This window comes from Ambystoma mexicanum, chromosome 3p (assembly GCF_040938575.1).
Source record: "Ambystoma mexicanum isolate Mex_15411 chromosome 3p, UKY_AmexF1_1, whole genome shotgun sequence".
Taxonomy (NCBI): domain Eukaryota; kingdom Metazoa; phylum Chordata; class Amphibia; order Caudata; family Ambystomatidae; genus Ambystoma; species Ambystoma mexicanum.
Window position 1 is genome coordinate 965,221,444 of NC_090925.1, and position 18,732 is coordinate 965,240,175.

General features: G+C 48.9%; 1 protein-coding gene across 1 annotated transcript in view; it reads left to right on the forward strand.

Annotated features, from left to right (window-relative positions):
• DYNLRB1 (dynein light chain roadblock-type 1) overlaps positions 1–18,732 on the forward strand; it is a 107,344-nt gene that overhangs the window by 4,719 nt on the left and 83,893 nt on the right. Inside the window, exon 2 of the mRNA XM_069652268.1 lies at positions 9,735–9,810. Coding sequence (XP_069508369.1) covers positions 9,735–9,810 — 76 coding nt within the window. The remainder of the gene's footprint in view (positions 1–9,734; positions 9,811–18,732) is intronic.

Genomic DNA, 18,732 nt, shown 5'->3' on the forward strand with positions numbered 1-18,732 from the left:
CTGGGCCTCACACCCAAGAAGCCCTCCTCTTCCTTATGATTTCGTTTTTATTTTTCCCATCGGTTGATATGTTATAATGCTTTTATACTTTGCCAAATCACCCCTGTAGTGCTATTGGAGTGCCTAGGCTTGTCCATGGAGTGGTGTACTGTGTCCCCACCATGGGTATCCAGACCTTTGGTCTGCTGGAAGAAAGAAAATGAACAAAGGGAAGATACAAGGATGTTTAAGTGTGCAATGGGTAATATGAACACAGGGAGGGAAGTATGCTTCAGAGGGGGAACGTTTTGTGATAGCAAAGGTGGGTATCGGTTTGTTGAGGGTGGACCTTGGTTCTGCAAAAGGGAGGAGGCAGCTATGTCCCACATCTTGTGGTAATTGGGTGGTGTTTCCAGGACGTTTTGGAGAATTTTAACTTGGTAAACAGTGTGATGTAGAATGCATAAGGGGATCAAGTGTATGCCCGTTAATCCTGGAGGTTTGGTGGCTTATTCACCTTGGTGTCTCTATACTTTGCACACCAGTTCCAACTTCAGAATGTCAATTCTCTGACGGACAAGCCTGAGCCAAGAGTGGCATAGTCAAGGACTGACTGTGAATAAAGGTGAATGTTGTTGGTAAAAGGGAGTAGTCAAACTGGTACAGTAAAACTAAAAAGGCAGGGCACCTTTTTTAAGTCAAAAAGGTTATTTTTAAGAGTTCCTAGGGGAAAGAATGGCTGAACTTTTTCTACACGTGTCTTTTTAATCACAAGAACCTCCTCTCGCCTTCAAACCAACATTTTCCTGGATGTACTATACCCAAACCACCGCTTTCATTGGGTTCATTAAATAGGCAATTGCCAAAGCTATGTTTTGAAATTTTTGGCAATTATAGAAAACATATTTCGCCAATTCACTGTTTCTTCTTTTTATGAACCACCCAGTTATGGCAATTCTGCTTTATTTATTTTAAAGGGTTTTTATTAGCATTTAATTAGTTACAGCAATGCATTTCAACGTGTCATTTTTACAATTCAGGTCATACATTTATGCCAAGTTTTAATAACCTTCAAACAAAGAAAAAAAAGAAAACAGTTTCCTACACAGTTCTTGTGGTGAATTGCATAGTTCAGTGGGATAGGCATCCTGGTGCATGGGATGTAGTTCTTACCCCTCCTTTCCTGATGTCCCTATCGGCCATTGTCAGTTGGATGTGGATGGGCGGTTGTGCAGGCATGAGATAAGCGTGTTCCACAAGGCCAGGCCCACTCAGGGTGGTTTATCGTCTGACGGGTGGAACATGTCCCACACCAGTGCCTTTCATGCGGCCCATTTGTTATTGCCGTCCTGCTCCAATCTATTGACCCCTTCCAGCCACACTTTGGTTTCCACCTCTGGAATTCCCTGTGCCATATACCATATTGTGGTCCCCCAGCCTTTTTCCAAGACATGGCAATGGTTCTTTTGGCTAAAACGCACGCTAGGTCCATGAATCTGAGCATGTGTTTGTATTTGCTTATTCTGGGGTAGGCACCGAGCAGGCACTCCTTCGGCGACTATTCAAACCTTACGACACCAGCTGCTCTGCAAGCTTGTTCTATGCGCGCCCAGACATCTCGCACCTGCCCGCACCCCAAGAACATGTGTATCATGTCGGCACCCTCTCCTCCACACCATGAACATTGTGAGTTAGCGTTCTTATTGAATGTGGCTACCCTGTGCGGAGTCATGTAGGTGGGGTATCGCATGTTCAGTTGTATCAGTTTAAAGCAATGGTTCCTTGACTCTGTTTTGGGGTAACCCAGTATCCTTTGCCATTCTTTTTCGGTTATCACAGTGCCCAGGTCTGCCTCACAATTCTCTTTTAGTGACGTGCTTTTGGGGTTGGGTGCGTCTATTAGCATGTCGTACAATCTTGAAACCGGCCACCAACTGTTGCACAGATTATACATCAGCATGAGCAATGGTTCCGCTTGCGGCTCCTCCGGCCAGCCTTCCCGTCTGCCTTTAGCCAACTTGCGGATATGTTGGTACCAGAGGAACTGCCCCCTCAAGATCCCCTCTCTCTTGCATTGAGTTGAACTCCCTGAAGGCCCCCCCTTCATATACATTGCCCCACGCGTATATCCCTTTCCCTTCCCATCTTCTCAACGCCGCCATGTCTGTGCTGTCTCGGCATATGTCTGCTGCTATTGGCACTTCTGGGGAGTAAGGGCGCTCAAGTTCCAGAAGGGCTTGTGTGCTCCTCCATATTTTCCTTCCTAGCGTTACCACCATTGGGGTGTGTTCTGTGTCTCTGTGCGTTACCCACAGTATTTCTTTCAGTTTAATGGGGGCCACTAGGTGTTGTATCAGGCCTGTTTCTGAGGTGGTCGTCTGCCAGCCATTTGACCACATGGCTGAGTTGAGCTGCTAGATAATACCTCTCCAGGTTTGGCAGTTTCCCGCCCCTCTTGTCGTACGGTAGGTGTAGTGTTGTCAGTGAAAGTTTGTGGCGGGCGCTGCCCCACAGGAATTCCCGGATCAGTGTCTCCAGGGTGCAGAAGAAAGGTGCTTTGATGTAGTGATGCACATTGTTAAAGAAATACAGAAATCTCGGCAGGATGATCATTTTAGTGGTGGCCCCCCTGCCTAGAAGAGAAAGTGGCAGCTTAGACCAGAACTTTATGGACTTCCCCAGGCCCTGCGCCCCCTTGCCATTGTTAAGACGGATTTCTGAACTTTGTCCTGGTGGCGCAGAAGTTCAGAAGGCCAACCTAATTACTTGGAACAGGGTAACTTCTGGACGAGCCAGACCAATCAAGGTAGCGATCGCGGCGGTCAAGACTAGGTCTCAAGAGGGGTGAGGGGTGACTGAAAGCCCGCAATGAGCACACAAAGCAAGTACACTTACAAACTACTCCAAACAGGTGTTATATTAAAAATATATACACATTTATTCCAAGGCCTTTAAAACAATGACCGTAGCGAGAAAATCACAATACAACTCTAGTAAACCAACACATACCATACCAATACAATATATATACAAATACAACAAGTCTCAAGCGTTAGATGCACGAAATGTGTAGTCCACCTAAAAGGGAAGGAAAACCGGCAGTGCGAAATAATGCTTAGACCCAGTCCGCCTTCAGAGGCACCAACTAAAAGGAAGTCCGAGCCCTGCGAAGAGTGGAGCTTTGTGCTCAAAAGTACCTGCACACGCTGGTGCCAACGGGCAAAAGGGGAGTCTCTTCGAGGGAAATCAGGCAGTTCAGTTTAGTGCACAAATGAAGAAGAACAAGTTCCGCGACTCAAGCGCAGCCTCCACTGTGGGCAGAAGCAGAGCGCGAGTACGGAAAAGGGTGCTGTTTTGACACGGTGGGGAAAAGCTATGGGCTCCTGCAGGAGGGCGACTAGTTCCTAGCTATGCTACTCACCGGTCCCCGATGCAAGCAGACCCAGGCTTCTCCGCTTCAGTTTCAGCAGCTGGCAGGTTCAGAAGAGCAGGGAGCGTCTCGTCGTCGTGTTGAGTCTGCAGCAGCAGAGTGGAGTAAAAGACGTCCCAATCGAAGAAACCCGCACAGTTTGTTACCACAGCAGGGCAACGGAGCGGCCGTGTGTATCTGAGCCAAATGTACACTACTCACTTCAGACCTGGGAACGCCCAGTGTACGAAGCGTGTGAGAGTGACAAGGACTCGAAATACTACACAACCTGGCGGCGGTTACAGAGCAAGACTCCGGTGTAAGCTGGTCAGTCTGCTGGATGGCCCAGAGACGCTTCCGAAGGCTTACTAGCAGGAGATGGTGAAGATGCCGAGAATAGCTGTCCCCGCTATTCCAAGGGTCGAAGTACCAGTACAGGCCTTCTGGTTCGATCAAAGGTGAAAAGGGTTTCACAAGGCGACAGCAGTGCAGAGGCGCAGTCCTTCAGCGGGTCACCAGCGATTCCTTGGTTCAGCCTCTTGGTTGCAGGATACTTGGCTCCTGTATTCCTTTGTTCGTGAGAACTCAAGAGATCGACATGGTAGTGGTGTTTCCAGCCCCCTCTTATCCACGGTTCCCTTCGCGCCAAAACGGAGGGGACCCAATGGGAGATCCACTCATCAACACTCACACCATTCGTGGACCAATCAGGGACCACGGTGGTCCCAGGAATTCACACCACCCTAGACTCTCTGGCACCCAGGATGTGTATTGGGACCAGACATCCCAGCCCACATCCTGAAGGCACACATACGACGTGTAGAAGCCCGCGAAAGCATCCGTGTTTCGCGGGAAAGTACATGCCCAAATAAGGAAGGCCCCGGGTCGGCTCGACCTGGGGAAGGTGAAGGGAGCAAGACGGTCAGCGGACAGGACAAAGGAGCCTCGTGGTCTGGCCAGTTTGGGAGCCAGGCCACCATTTTGGGTTAAGCGTGAGAAATGCTCTTAGAACGCCAAAAGGAGCTCAAAACACAAGAAACGATCGCTGCCACCATTCCCGTCCGTGAATCACTTGCACCGATCAGTTACAATCCTAAACGAGTATATAGGGCCTGTAGAAGGCTAGAGACCCAAGAGAGCTGTAACTTAGCTTACAGTGCCCTCTTGTGTCATGTTGCACGAAAGCCGCAACATGATAAAAGAAACTACTGAAAACAGCGTTTCCCGGTACTGACTGTCTTAAGGGCATGTCAGTTTCCCCGTAAGAAAGGAGCGAAAGCCCAGAGGAGTGCGGCAGAAGGCTGCACTTCTCTGGCAAAGTCGAGAACAAGGTGAAAAACAACAGCAAAAAGTTTAGGGGTTGCCACATGAAAGGAAAATTACCTACAATTACGAAATCTTTCCTAACAGCCATGTTGTGTTTATGCATCTGTTCTGGCGTGTGCTTTATGTTAATTCCCAGGTATTTGAACAAGTCTGTCTCCCAGTTGAGTCCCACTGCCGGTAATGTGCTGATGTCCCTCCCGCTTAGCCCCGCTATTGGGAATATGCATGATTTAGATCTGCTAAAGCTGATACCTGACACCTTGGCGTAGTTATCTAATATATCTAGGATGACTGGGACATTTAGATGTGGATCCCTTATGTATAGCAGCACGTAGTCTGCGTAGAGTGACAGTAGGTATCCTTCTCCCCCCCAACCCAAATGCCGGCATCTAAGTATTGTTTCCTAAGGTATATCGCTATTGGCTCGAGGCCCAGGACATCTAGCATTGGGGATAGTGGGCAGCCCTGTCTGGTCCCCCTCTTTATGTCCCAGATCGCCGAAACCGTCCTCCCAGTTTTGACCCTAGCTTTGGGGTTCGTGTATAGGATCCGAACCCAGCGAATGAAGGTGTCCCCAAATCCGAACTCCCGTAGGGTTGCCAGTAGCCACTCCCAGTAAATTGAATCGAACACTTTTATAGCGTCCAAAGAGAGTATAGCATAATCTCTTTGGGATCCCTCTGTCTGCTCCAGGATGTGTTGCAGTCTGCGTAGGTTTAATGCAGTGCTGCGCCCCGGTATGAAGCCTGTCTGATCGCTATGTATTAAGCCCCCTATTCTGTTCAGGCGCTTGGCTAGTATAGTAGTGAGGATCTTAACATCATAGTTCAGCATTGCTAGTGGGCGATATGAGTCGCATTCTTACGTTGGTTTGCCAGGCTTGGGTATCAGGACAATTAGCATTTCTCTCATGGACCCTGGCAGTTCCCCATTGGTGAATGCTTCTCAGTAAACCTCCAGAAATACCGGCGTGATGGTTGTCTCGTACGTTTTGTAGAACTCAGGTGGGAGTCCCTCACTGCCAGGTGTCTTGCTGGAGGCAAGGGATCTTATTGCCTCAGTGATATCGCCCCCCTGTTATTTCCTCATCCAGGGCTTCACGTTGTGCCGGTTCTATCTTGGGGTGACCTATTTCCTCCAGCGTATCCAGTATGTCTAACTGCGCAACTTGAGTGTTCGTGGCTGTACAGTCGGAAGTAGAAGTCCCTGAATGTGTCGTTTATTTCTTGTTGTGTGTTGTGTACTATGCCTGCTGCGTCCTTGATCTGTGACTTGGTGCCTAGGGTGTTCTCGTTTGCACAGCCATGCCAATAGCCTGCAAGGTCCGTCTCCCTCAACGTGTACCCTGGCGGGTTTCAACGCGTAATCAAACTTCGTCTTACCCATGCTTCCTGGCAATCCCCTCGCAGCTTCGCCAGTGCACCCTCCTCCTCCCGTGTCCCCTGCAGGTTAGATTCCTTGTGTTTTATCTCGTCCTCCATTTCCTCTAGGTCAGCTCTTTGTGTTTTCATTATACCTCCCGCTCCTGTGATGGCCTCGCCCCTCACCACCACCACCACCACCATTGCTTCCCAGACTTTACCCCATCGCTCAACGCTGCCCACATTCACCTCTATGTACTCCTCCAGTTTGTCTCGTAGCCCTTCTGTGAAGGCCTGGTCAGTCAAGGCATCTGATGACATGCGCCAAATCGGTATGGGTGGCCTGGCGCCCCTTGTTTTCCACAGCGAGTGATCCGAGATTGATCTGCCCAGGTACTGTGCTGAGTCTATTTGTGGCAGGTGGTGCTTGGGCACGAATAGGTAGTCTATTCTAGTGTGAAGGGTGTGTGGGGAGAAGTAAGAGTATCCCCTGTCCACTGGCTGGAGCTCTCGCCACACGTCTGCCAGGTCTAAGGCTTCGACCAACACATTTAGTGCCCCTGACACAGCATCGTTTCTGGTTGCTGCCGGTTTGGATCTGTCCAGCGACCAGTCTCTGACACAGTTAAGGTCCTCTCCCCAGGTACAGAAGCTATCTTGATGGTGGGCTAGTTTGGCCCCCAGCGCATCTGGATCCCGTGGTTGGGGAAATACTAGTTTATTATGCAGACTTCAACTTGTTCGATCCATCCCCTCACCCCCAGGTATCGGCCCTCAGGGTCCGCCTCCCAAGTTAGTGCTTTGAATGGGACCACTGGACTTATCCAAATGAGTACGCCCCTGGGCATACTTGGAGTAGGGGGCCCCGTAACACTGCCCATGGTTTGTTGCGTCAGGTGGGTCTCCTGGAGCAGTGCAATGGACACCCATTTACTATTGAGATAGGGCTTCACTCAGTTCCTGCGCATATATGTTCCCAGGCCCCGGAGATTCCATGTTAGAATTTTGATCTCATTAGCCATTCCAGTGTGTGGGTCCCCTTCCCCCCACCCTTTGATCCCCTTGATCTCAGATCCCATTCCAGTGGCCCTTTCGGACCCCCGCCCCAGGTGGCCTTGTCCCCCTTCCAAACACATGCATCAACGTACCAGCACTCCATATTGCACACCATATTTTGTGTAGGAATCGAACCGTTTACAGTTCCAGGACAAACTAAAACCAAACAAACTCTCAACAAAACCAAAACTAGGTAACTGCGCTCAGCAGCCAACTTACGTCCTTGGCGCTCGAGCGCCCCCGCAGCGGCCGGAGCTTCCTGGGTCATGGCGTGCGGGCTGTGGTGCGTCAGCAATTGACTGACGCCAACAAATCGTAGGGTGTGTTCATTCGCTCCGTCATAGATACTTGCCTCCCATCTGCCTTAAAACAGGATATGTTGCTCTTTTTAAACCTTATCTTGCACCAGCGGGACCTTCCATTACTGTGTTCTGGCCCCCGCCATTCATCCTTTGGGACCATTGCTTTTCATCTGACCGCCTCTTTGCCGTCGTCTTTGTTGTTCTGCAGCCACATGTTGGCCGCTGCCGGTGTTTCCAGAAAGACCGCTCGTCCTTTGTAGAGTATCTTAAGCCGAGATGGGTACATCAGCATGTACTTGAGGTTCAACTTCCTGAGTTTCAGCTTAATCGGGACGAAAGAGTTCTGCGCCCTCTGTACCGCCGGGGTGTAATCTGGGTATATGGCTATGTTGGCATTGTCTCGCGAATTAAGTCACCTTCTCTGGAGAGTATTTCCCAGTCGCGGAAGTTCAGTATTTTCGCTATCAAGGGGTGGGAGTGCGAGCCCGGTGATGGTCTGTTTTTGCAAGGATCTGTGGGCCCTTTCCACTGCAAATCCCTGTGACTTGCTCCCTGCTCAGACTTCCTGCAGTACCATGTTTTCGACGAAATCTGTTAGATTGGATACTTCCAATCCTTGCCGGGACTCCCAGGACCTGTATGTTGTTGCGTCAGGCCCGCCCCTCTGCGTCCTCCGCCCAGGCTTCCAGCACTGCGTTCCTCCTTTTCTAGCTCCATCAGCCTTTTTCCGAGGTCAGTGGTAATTTCTGTTGTCTCTTTCAGCGCCGTCTCGGCCGTAGTGACTCTTTCCGTGAGATTTCTCATGTCTTGTCTCATCAGTTGTACATCCGATTTGACCTCTTCAATCTTTGTGTCTATGAAGGATCGCAAGGCTGCAATGGCTTGGAGTACTAGATCCTCTTTAGCAACAGTGACCTTCTCAGGCTGCTCCGCATGTGTTTCTAGGGTTGTTTGCGGTTGCCCTTCTTTTTTTTTTTTTTTGGCAGCGTTAAAGGAATCCATGATTGTTGGGTCCTTCTTATGTTTCGTAGAGGGCATGTCTTCAGCGCTATTAAGTCACGTGTTGTGTGTGTGGTCTCTTTCTTCCCGGGTTCTCCCCGTTTTGGTGATGTATGCTTTTTCTGCTTGTGCGCTGCTCCCCCTTCCCGTGAGGGGGTCCCCAGGTCTGTCCAGCTGGGCACCACTCCTTATTGTAGTTTGAGCTCGTGGGGTTGCTGCTTCTTGAGTCACCCGCATCCTGTTGGGTTTTAGCGTTAGTGTGTGTTGCTCCAGCGGTGCATTGGCAGCGCCCCGGCACCAGGCTCGGGTTGTGTAGTGTTCGCTGCTGCGCAACGAGCCATGGGTCCCCTTGTGTTGGCCGATGCGGCATTCAGGCCAGCTTGGCGTTATTGTGTGCTGCTGTCCCTCCCGTGCAGGGGTCCCTCAGATCGGACCGGCCTGGCTGCCCACTAGATCGTGGTACGTGTCTGTAGGCGTGTGGTCTCTTATGCCTCATCGCTCTCACAATTTACCCCTCTGTGTCGTTGTCTTGTACTCTGTATTCCGTGCTCATTATCTGGGTGTGACTGAGGTTATTGGGTGCAGCCAGCTCCATAACTGCTACTTTTAACATCACACCTGGAGTCGTGAGCACCAACAATGCAGTGTGGATCTAATGCAGAGCCAAAGTACACCTCAAAACATTTTCAAACCTGTCTAACCTTGGAAGATTCATTTCTAAGATGAAGAAATTGTGGGAGAAAGGACTAAATACCACAAAGACATTCATGAAGGTAAGTAATTTGTTCATATGAATGGGTTATCTGAGAACTAGGTCCTGTTTCTGTTCTCTGAAGGCAATGGTGACCACAAGTTTGCTTTCCCTGCTAGACTCTGGATGATCTATTTATATATATTTTTAAGAACCTGCCCTTTATCAATTGGGAGCGAGCTTGGGTGAAACCTTTGCATATAAATGCTGGTCCAGCTATTGTACTGGTTGGGTCTTTTTGATTTATTTTTAAAACTTGTGCAGGCAGAGTTTGAACGGTGGCAGGAAGAATTGTTTGGGGAGGGATGTAACCTATTATCTGGAAACGAGTCCTCTGGCCGAGAAGCTGTACTGCACTACTGTGGGTATCATGTCCTTTAAGCAGGAGTCTGCGTTCACAGATTATCCTTTTAAAGATTTTACATTTTGATGCATTCTCTGGGTTCTCATCAGCCCCGCGAGGTTCTGTAAATGGCAGATTTGTGTAGCACAAATATAACTTAACCCACTGCAGCGACATAAGAGCATTGACATTTTTATTTGTTTCCTAGGCTGAAGTTGAAGAAACCCTAAAAAGAATTCAGAACCAAAAGGGAGTCCAAGGCATCATCGTTGTTAATTCAGAAGGTAACGGAATTTATCTGAATCGCATTGTTTAAATAGTCGCTTCAGGAACGTAACAAGCATGAAAGAAGAAACCCCCATCAGTCAGTGTGCAATTGGTCACAACAAAGTGGACAACAAGACACACGTTATTTTTCCCACCAAAAAATCCCAACTGTTTAGAACGTTGACTCATGTTGTAGGGCAGGAACATACATTCTTAAAAATATCAGGGAGCAACATCATTGTTTTGAACACAATGAAATGACATCAACCATGCAAATACAATAAGGCACTAAAGCAGTAGAGATGCATTCAAAAGAAAAGGTCAACAACTACATCAAAAATATACAAAGTTCAAGCCCAACCTGTTTCAATCCCTGGATGCAGGCTCTTCCTGTGAGTCTGGGGGAGGTCCAGGAAGGGGTCAAGAGACGGGGTCAAGAGACGGATTGAGGAGGGACCAGGTGGCCGTTGTTGGTAGTGAATCTATCTTGTTATACCCCACTGAGTCTAATGGATGTAGACGTGTTTTTTTTTGTGTGTATTTATTCCCAGCAACATGACCCCTTCTCATTTATATTGATGAGAAAGATACACTTGAAGGAATATTCCTTTGAAACTCCACATTTTGAAAATCATAGCCACACATGTTTATGCTCCCTAGAGAAATCTGTCTCATTTTCCAATTTGTTCCCTCAAAATGAATTGGTTTGAAAACTAGTCTATAAAGAGGTGGCATTGTGCTTCTCAACAAAGTTGACCATATTGCGGAATGTATGCGACAACTCTGTGATGCTTCAAGTTATTTATCATTAGACTCAGATCCCACCGAAGTTATTGAATATAAGAACTAACGTACAACAGTAAATTTGTCTTGGTTGACTCTCGAATCGTGAAGCTGCCCTCCTCACGCAATTGTCATCAAGAACAGCCATTTTCTACACACGTTCAAAAATCCACCAAATCCTTACACACCCCTACCTGGAGGCCCAAGGTCTCAGGAATAGGTTCCATTATCAAAAGTTAAATTTTAAACCACTATTCCAGGATGGCTTTCTTTGTCGAGGACACTACACATATTAACATGATCGGAAGAATTTCTTTTTATTTAATCCAAAAACCTACTTCTCGCGTGATATTGAATCCTTGTATACCTTTCACAACGGACCTTTGACAACATATGCAAAGTGATTATTTTTTTTTTAAATAATTTTTTTTAAAATGTGAGTTTCTTTCAACCCCATGAAAAAAATCAGGCATGAAGACAGTAGGTTGTCCTCATAAGTATGCTCGGTCCAGAAAAGGAAATAAACCGCTGGTTGTATCTTGCCAACCATGCCATTTCCCTACTGATCTTCTGAAAAAGCTTTAAATGAATACATTAAATGTGACTTCTTTTGGGTAGACTGGCACAAGAATATGCATTGTCCTTGATGGACAATTAAGCGCCCGGGACACCTTCCTGGTATGGGAACACCATACAGGTGTTAGTAATCAAGCAAACGATTATAGCTCACCCTGGTGTCTCAATTGTGTATCATTGCAGCCATTCAGTCCGTTCAGTCTGTTAATTGTATTGCAAATCTTGACGCAATGAATGTTGTGTTTCCTTGAAGTGTTGGGGATAAGGTGGTATGGTGAGCATTTTAATCTGCACATCGAAATCCTGACTCCCAACATGAAACAGAGCATCTGTACATAAGTTGGTCCCATTGAAGTCAAAACTGGGTGCTCCTAGAATAGAGAGGAGAGGACCTCGCCATGCGCACCAGTGCTCCATGCTCACATGCCAGTACCACACGCCACACACGCATGCCAGTGCCACATGCTCTTATGGTGTTCTTTCTCTGATCTTGGCTGCCTCCCGCCTTCGCCTTTATCTGGCTCTCTAACACCCCCTCCCCATGGCTCCCTCTCCAAAGTCTCTGCCTTTGATGTACCTGCCTCCAACCTCACCCAAACACCTTCCCATACCAATTGGTTCTGCTAACCTTTTTATATCCTGCCCCTTACCGCCTAGAAAGTTCTCTCCACTCCTGTTGTCTACGTAGGTCAGCTGCATCCCATGGCCGATGTCTAGCTGATCTAATACCATCCCCTCCCAACCCTCCCTCCAACCCCTTCTGGGTGGGACAGCTCCAGGTACTCTCCAAAAGAGTCCTTTGCCCCACCCCCTTTCCATTTTCCTCCTGCCTGCCATGTGGTCTTCCATTTGCTCTCTGTTGCCAGGCCCATGACCCTGTCACATTTTATATAGAATTTTTTTTGTGTGCGCTAGTTCTGGTGCCTTTCGAATATCCCAAAATCTCCCTCCTGGAATCTGCATGAGCAAAAAGCCTCCACTTCATTGTTGGTTCTTTACGGTCCGTATGAGATCCGGGTTACGAGGTGAGGCTGGATCCAGAGTACTGTCCGGGGGTGTAATAACCTGCAAAACTCCCACAACGCCCTGGCTGCTGGGCAATTCTAAAGTATTGTCGAAAACAGCATGTCCTGTTAGTCCCTCCAACATATTTGTGTAGTCTGTTTTCAATTTACACAAGTGGGAAGATACCATAAGCCCTGTGCACTATCGTATGAGATATCAGGCCAGTGTTGGCATCTGCAAGGCCCATTGACCTAAAGTTTCTAGCTATTCTTTACCTGTAAATTGTATGTCAAAAAGGTGTTTTTCCCGTGCTGCACAAGCGTGGGTTGTCTGGAGTTATCTGAAGTAAGGACTACGCAAGGAAGGTAGCTTTTCTAGTTGTCTGTGGCAAATGTGTTAACATAATTATCAAACAGTGAGGGTTCAGGCTACCTTGCAGTTCCCTTCGCAAGAGTGGATGTAAGCATTGTCGAAGTTGGACATATTTTCAAGTCATGTTTGGATAAGGTTATTTTTTTTGAGAGAGTGGTAAAGGATTCAATAACTCCATTAGCAAAACATTGGTTTGAAATCCTGATGCCCTTGAAGACCAATGCACACCAAAGGAAGCATGTCAACCAGCAGGTGTCCATTATGTCATATTAAACTTGGTAGAAGAGGCCCACCCAGGAGCCCTCACTTTTGTGATTAGTTAATCAAGATTGTTTTAGCATGGGGCAAAATGTCATGCTACTAGCCAACCATAAAAAAGCCACTTGCCACCTCAATTATCCACAGACCGCACTCCATTATCACTAGCCAGTTCCTAGAGGCGAGTGCACGTTTTGCACCCTTGCTTTAGAGTGAGATTATGGTGTTTGGCATGGGTAAGAAGTGGTGTTGATTTAAGGAATTCCATAGTCCAGGGTTTGAATAGAAGCTAATCCTGGGAGTATCAAATAGGTTTTTCCCTGCCAGTCATGCAGGTTCTGGCCAGTTTTGCTATTCTTGAGGCTCAATATAATAGCATAATATTCAGGGTTTGTAGCCCCCTCCCTGTCTTATTCTTCTCTGTAGCTGGTTTCTAACCCAATTTGTGCTTTACCAACCGGCCGCAAATGGGCCAGAAGTAAATTTGATATCAATATTCATTTAAAGTATTTCATAGGGACTGCTAAAGGAAGCATGTTGTACAGATACAGCATTTGAGAGAGGGTGGTCATTTTAAAGACCAAGATCTGACCCATCAGGAAGAGAGTAAGAGTGCCCCATTACCTCAAGTCTCTTTTCAATACCGTCCCATAATGTACCAAATATAGTCTTGACCCTGGGTGCTGGAGCAGTTTAACCCCCAAATATGTCAGGACATGGGTTAACTGTATTGAAGTAATTACCAGGAGGTCTAGGGAGAACCTCCAACCCCCCAAGTTTCTTGTACCCCGGGATCGTTTAATATCTGGTTGTACATGCTTGCATAATCCAACAAGCATATAGAAAAGTAGGATTTATAAGTCTCTCAGACGTTCGTTGGATCAGTAGCTAAGTGGCTATCCACTGACCTAACTGCTGAGAGTTTATTAGGCAGTTTAGTAGGTTTCCTGCTTTATTTCCTTGCTCATAAGGATCAACCTGGGTGTGTGTTTTTATTTTTGTGCAGGCATCTGGTCTTGGCTGAATATATCTTCAACAACAGTTTCATTCTGCTTGAACCATTAATGATACAAATAATGCAATGTAACCTATTGACAGACAACTTGCAGATGATTGGCTCTGCTTAATAGACTTATCGTCCGCTTTCGATTTGGTGGATCACCCCCAACTTCTGAAAAGATTGCAAGAAGTGGCTAATTTTAGTGACCAAGCGGTGTCCTGGTTTCAATTGTTTTTGGAAAACAGAACTAGGAGGGTGTGCGGGGGGCGCTGTTGTGCACGACGGGAATGGCCGCCTGATCAGTGCGCTCCGACCCGCGAAATATCCAACATGAAATTATTCAACCGGGGCCTGCTGTGGGGTGCTGAACACACCGAGACGTGCAATGGGTGTTGGTGCACCTATGTGAAAAATCCCAGATCGATTGATGCCCTGGATGTGGAGCAGCGTCGAGATGCGTTTTCTGCAGGGAGGAGCAGTGACGCGAGCCGATCCCCACAACCGGAAGATTGCTGCCTCGGGTCGCTGACGCTCTGGCCACCTGGAGCATAGAGTTGGCGGGCCTTGAAAAACGCATAGCGAAGCTCGGAGGGGGCAGCGGTGTGACCCGATCCGGAAGGTCTGGTTCCCCCCATCCTCATCCGTTCCCAACCAAACGAGGAGTGACCGGATTGCTGCTGTGACCGCCCGGGGAGACGGCCATCCTGTCGCGGCCTTGAGGCGAGCCGCGGGCTCAGGTGGGGCGGAGACTGCAGCGCGGACCGAGGGGGCTTCGCTCGTCCTCTGCCACCCCTCGGGTGCGTCTGCCTCCGGGCGCAGACGACTGCTGTGGGCCCCCCACCCTCATCCGTCCCCAACCAAACGAGGAGTGGCCGGATCGATGCTATGACCGCCTGGGGAGGTGGCCATCCTGATGCGGCCTTGTGGTGCGCCGCGGGCTGAGGGCTCCGGTGAGGCGGAGACTGCAGCTCGGACCAGGCGGGCTCCACTCGCCCTTTGCCGGCCCTCAGCTGCGTCTGCCTCTGGGCGTTGACGATTGCTGTGAGCCCTGTCCCAACAGGCTGGGCGGTTGCTCGTGAGTGGGAACCCCAGCGAGAACACGGCGAGAGGCACAGGTATGCTGGGGGTGGAGGGACACTGGGCTACCCACCGCCCTGTTCAATAAACACCCTGGTGAGGCAGCGGGAAGTCTCCCTGATGTATCCTGTTGTGACGGCTAACCCTAGGGCCGTGGGATACTGAGGTCTCCCTGAGTGATACGGGAGGGCCTTGCTGAGTGGCCCTGCAGCATAGTGAATGGCAAAATCTGGACGTAGCCACAACTGCACTGAACGCTGCTTGAGTGTTGGAGTCTACAGGTGAGGATATTCCAGGCTGCAGTGCCGGACTGAATAATTGTGGACACTACACTTCTCCATTAATTGTTGGGCACACGGTTGGCACATTACTGTAAGGCCTACATACTCTGAACCCAGTAACGTGGGAGAACACAACCCATTGGCAAAGGCGGGCGGACGGAACGCCCCGGCGTTGAGACATTACTTGCACTGGGCTTGTCCTGGTGGTGCTTTGTGATACGGAATAATCTCATCCCTGAGCAGCCCAAACTGACCTACGGCGGCAAATATTATCGGCTGGAGCGCCCAGCGAATCTAGGGTCATGGGGAACACAAGGAAACGGGACAAGATGGTGGAAGGAGCAAGCACCAAGAAGAAGGGGCCGATGGACTCGTACACAAGCAGTCAGGCGGGAAGTAGTGCGTCTGACCCATCAACAGCAACTAGCAACGTGCCCGACACAGAGTGGAGATAAAGTCGAGTACCTGACCAACTTAGTACAGAACGGTTTCCTAGCACTTAACATGAAGCTGGATGATATTGTAACAACGATTGGAACATTGAAGACCAAAGTCGACAAACATGATCAACGGCTGACTGAGGCGGAGAATAGAATAGGGAATACCGAAGACACGGTGACCCGTCACGACCAGGACATTGCCCAGCTCAAAGAGAGCCTGAATAAATTACAGAACAAGTGCGAGGATTTGGAATCGCACTCGAGAAGAAACAATGTGTGCATTGTAGGTGTTCCAGAGTCATTTGGCAAGGATAAAATGGAAATACAAGTAGAAACACTCCTCAAAACCCTGTTCGGAGCGAACTAATTTTCAGAACACTTCCTTATTGAACGAGCACACCGCACACTGGCTCCGGTTCCGAGACCTGGGGCACCACCCCGCACAAGAATTGCGAGAATGCTCAATTATAGGGATAGAGACATGATCCTTCGGATGGCAAGGGAACTTGGGACCTTGCACTATGAAGAGTCGCATACACATTTACCCGGATTTTGCTACTGGGGTTCAGGCAAGTCGAAGATCCTACGAACCAGTCAAAAAACTACTAAGAGCTCGACAGGTTCCATATGCTCTCATATTCCCAGCCAAGTTACGTATCCAATATGGAGGAAGGTGTAACGCTCACCTGACTCCCACGGAGGCGCTGGTCTAGTCTGGGTTGCTGTGGCCTCTTCGAGCGTGATGCGCAGAACTCGGAACACCGACTGAACAGGACCCTCAAATCTTGCTTGTCTGGCCCGTAAGAATATCCTGCAGATGAGAAAGGGGATTAACAGTCTGCAGAATAGTGTGCTTGCTCCCCACTTCCCCCCTTCGTTCTTCTCTAACTTCCTCCGAAATCCCCGGTTGAAGCTCACCTTGTGGTTTGAAAGGATGAACTCTCCATCCTGCTTCTGGTGCAGGGGCGCGTGTTTGTCCAGTTACTTCACTGGTTTTCAGAATGGCGCTGGCAAAATCCACTTGACTTTTCCGAGCGGAACGCCGTAAGTATGAAGATTACAAAAGTTCAAGTGTAGAGCCTCCTTTTCTGTTGCCTTCCTAACCTGTGATCTGTCCTTTATTTCAGGTGCAGAATGAAGGCGATGCGTTGAGGGATTGAATTGCCGATGATAAACTCAGGTGAGTTAGCGTTGGGGGTGATCCCTCTTAATGTCTTTGTATTCCTCCAGTAATGTCTTTTGTCCTTTCCCCATAGGGGCCGGGGTGCGGTACCTGCCAACGAAGCAGCGCCGACCCGAAATGAGGAATGGTCCACCAACAGAAGACCGGTAAGTGTTATGGCGGAAAATTTGGCTTTCCTCATATGTTCCTTCTGCTCACCTTTTGTCTCTTCTTCTCTCCCCTAGGCGCAGAGATGTGGCGACCGGTGCAGGCAGTCGCGGTGGAGCCAGAAGAACTCCCGAGGACAGGTGAGTGAAGCGCGGCGCTGCAGCGAGCAACGCAGTGCTTTTAAATGAGTCTTTTCTCAGGAACGCTGGCGTGAAGGTTCCGGATGCAGGTAAGAAGTTTGATAAAATTCTTGGTTTTCACCTTTCTCTTCTCTTCTTTTCTTACAGGTGTTCCAGGATCGAGGCGGGCGTGGCTGGAGACCAGATGCAGGAGCAGACACGGTGAGCGTTCAGCTGCTTGGATGCAGAACAACGTGAAGCGTGAGCTACTGTCTGGGCGTGGTTTAAATAGCCCTGAAAGTAGTTCCAGGTAAGTATCCTTCCCTGGCCACGCCCGAGTGGCAAAATAGTCCCAATGAAAAAATAGTCCCTTTCAGGTCTCAGGGAGGCCTGAATCTTGCAGCATGGTCTGCATCAGGTAAGTGCACAAAACGCCTTCCTTTATGAGCCTGGCGCCTATGGCGCCAGGACAGAGTCCAAAGAGCCCCTATAAGGGGCCGCTGGGCTTTTACCCAGGGGCATGATGCCTGCTCCCGGGGTGCTGGGCCTGGCCTGGTGCTCCGGGGGTAGGCATCATGACAGAAGGGCACACTTCTTTGAAACTCCTGCTGCGGCCCTTGCCTACGTGGAGTCCACCATTCCGCTGCCCCCCAGGGGCCGCGGGCCTGATCAGAACGGAAGAAATTTGCCTGTAGTAGAGGACTAAAATTTGACAGGGCAAATTCGTCCTAAATATGTAACCTTGAGGTCTCTGAGTGTTTTGGCCCCCATGGGGGCTCTGAGTAATGTTCAGCGGGCTGTGAGCCTGATCTGGTAGCCTTGTGACGTCAACATAGCACCCTCAGGAATGTTCCTAACAGTTATTAGGGTCCATCGTCAAGTTGGGGCAGATGATGTGGGTGGTGGGGGGGATAAGGGAAAGGGGAATGTTTTGCACCATTGCAACCACCTAGATGAGTTTGAGTCCTGGGGGGGAAAATATGCAATGTGAGAAGTTGGGAGTTAATCGAAATATGGTCTCACAGATACTGCTGTCACTCAATTGTTGGTTACTTTTACATCTATGGTCGCTTCGGCGCAGCACACTGTAAGTTTAAAGAATGTGTGACAGGTTGAAGATAAAACTAATGTCGTGGAATGTCCGGGGCCTAAACAACCCTATGAAGGTTAGGAAGGTTGGTAATTATGTAACCAGGCACGGGCCTCACATTTTAATGTTGTAAGAAACACATGCACAGGGCTCTATCAACGAGAAACTACTGGTGAAATGGGGCAAACTGCACTATTATACGGACTATTCGTCACAGTCCAGAGGGGTCTGTACTCTTATACATGACTCGCTGGGCTTTGTAGCCAAGGGCCATTTAGGGGACCCAATGGGTAGGTACGTACTGGTTTGGGGGGGAAATAGCAGGGAAACAACCCTAATGAACACTTATGGCCCCAACCTAGACGACCCTGATTTCTACTTGCAGATGTTCGAGATCCTCACTAAACATGATGCAACTACTGTATTATGGGGAGGGGATTTTAACGTGGTGGTAGACCAGACCCTGGACAGATCCCCCAAGGTAACTAGGGTGCCCTCTAAGGCGGCAACAACCTTAAAGCAAATCATCCCACAACTGTCCCTGCTGGACGCATGGAGAGTGCTCCACCCAACTGGCAAGCGGTATACATTTTACTCTTCGGTGCATG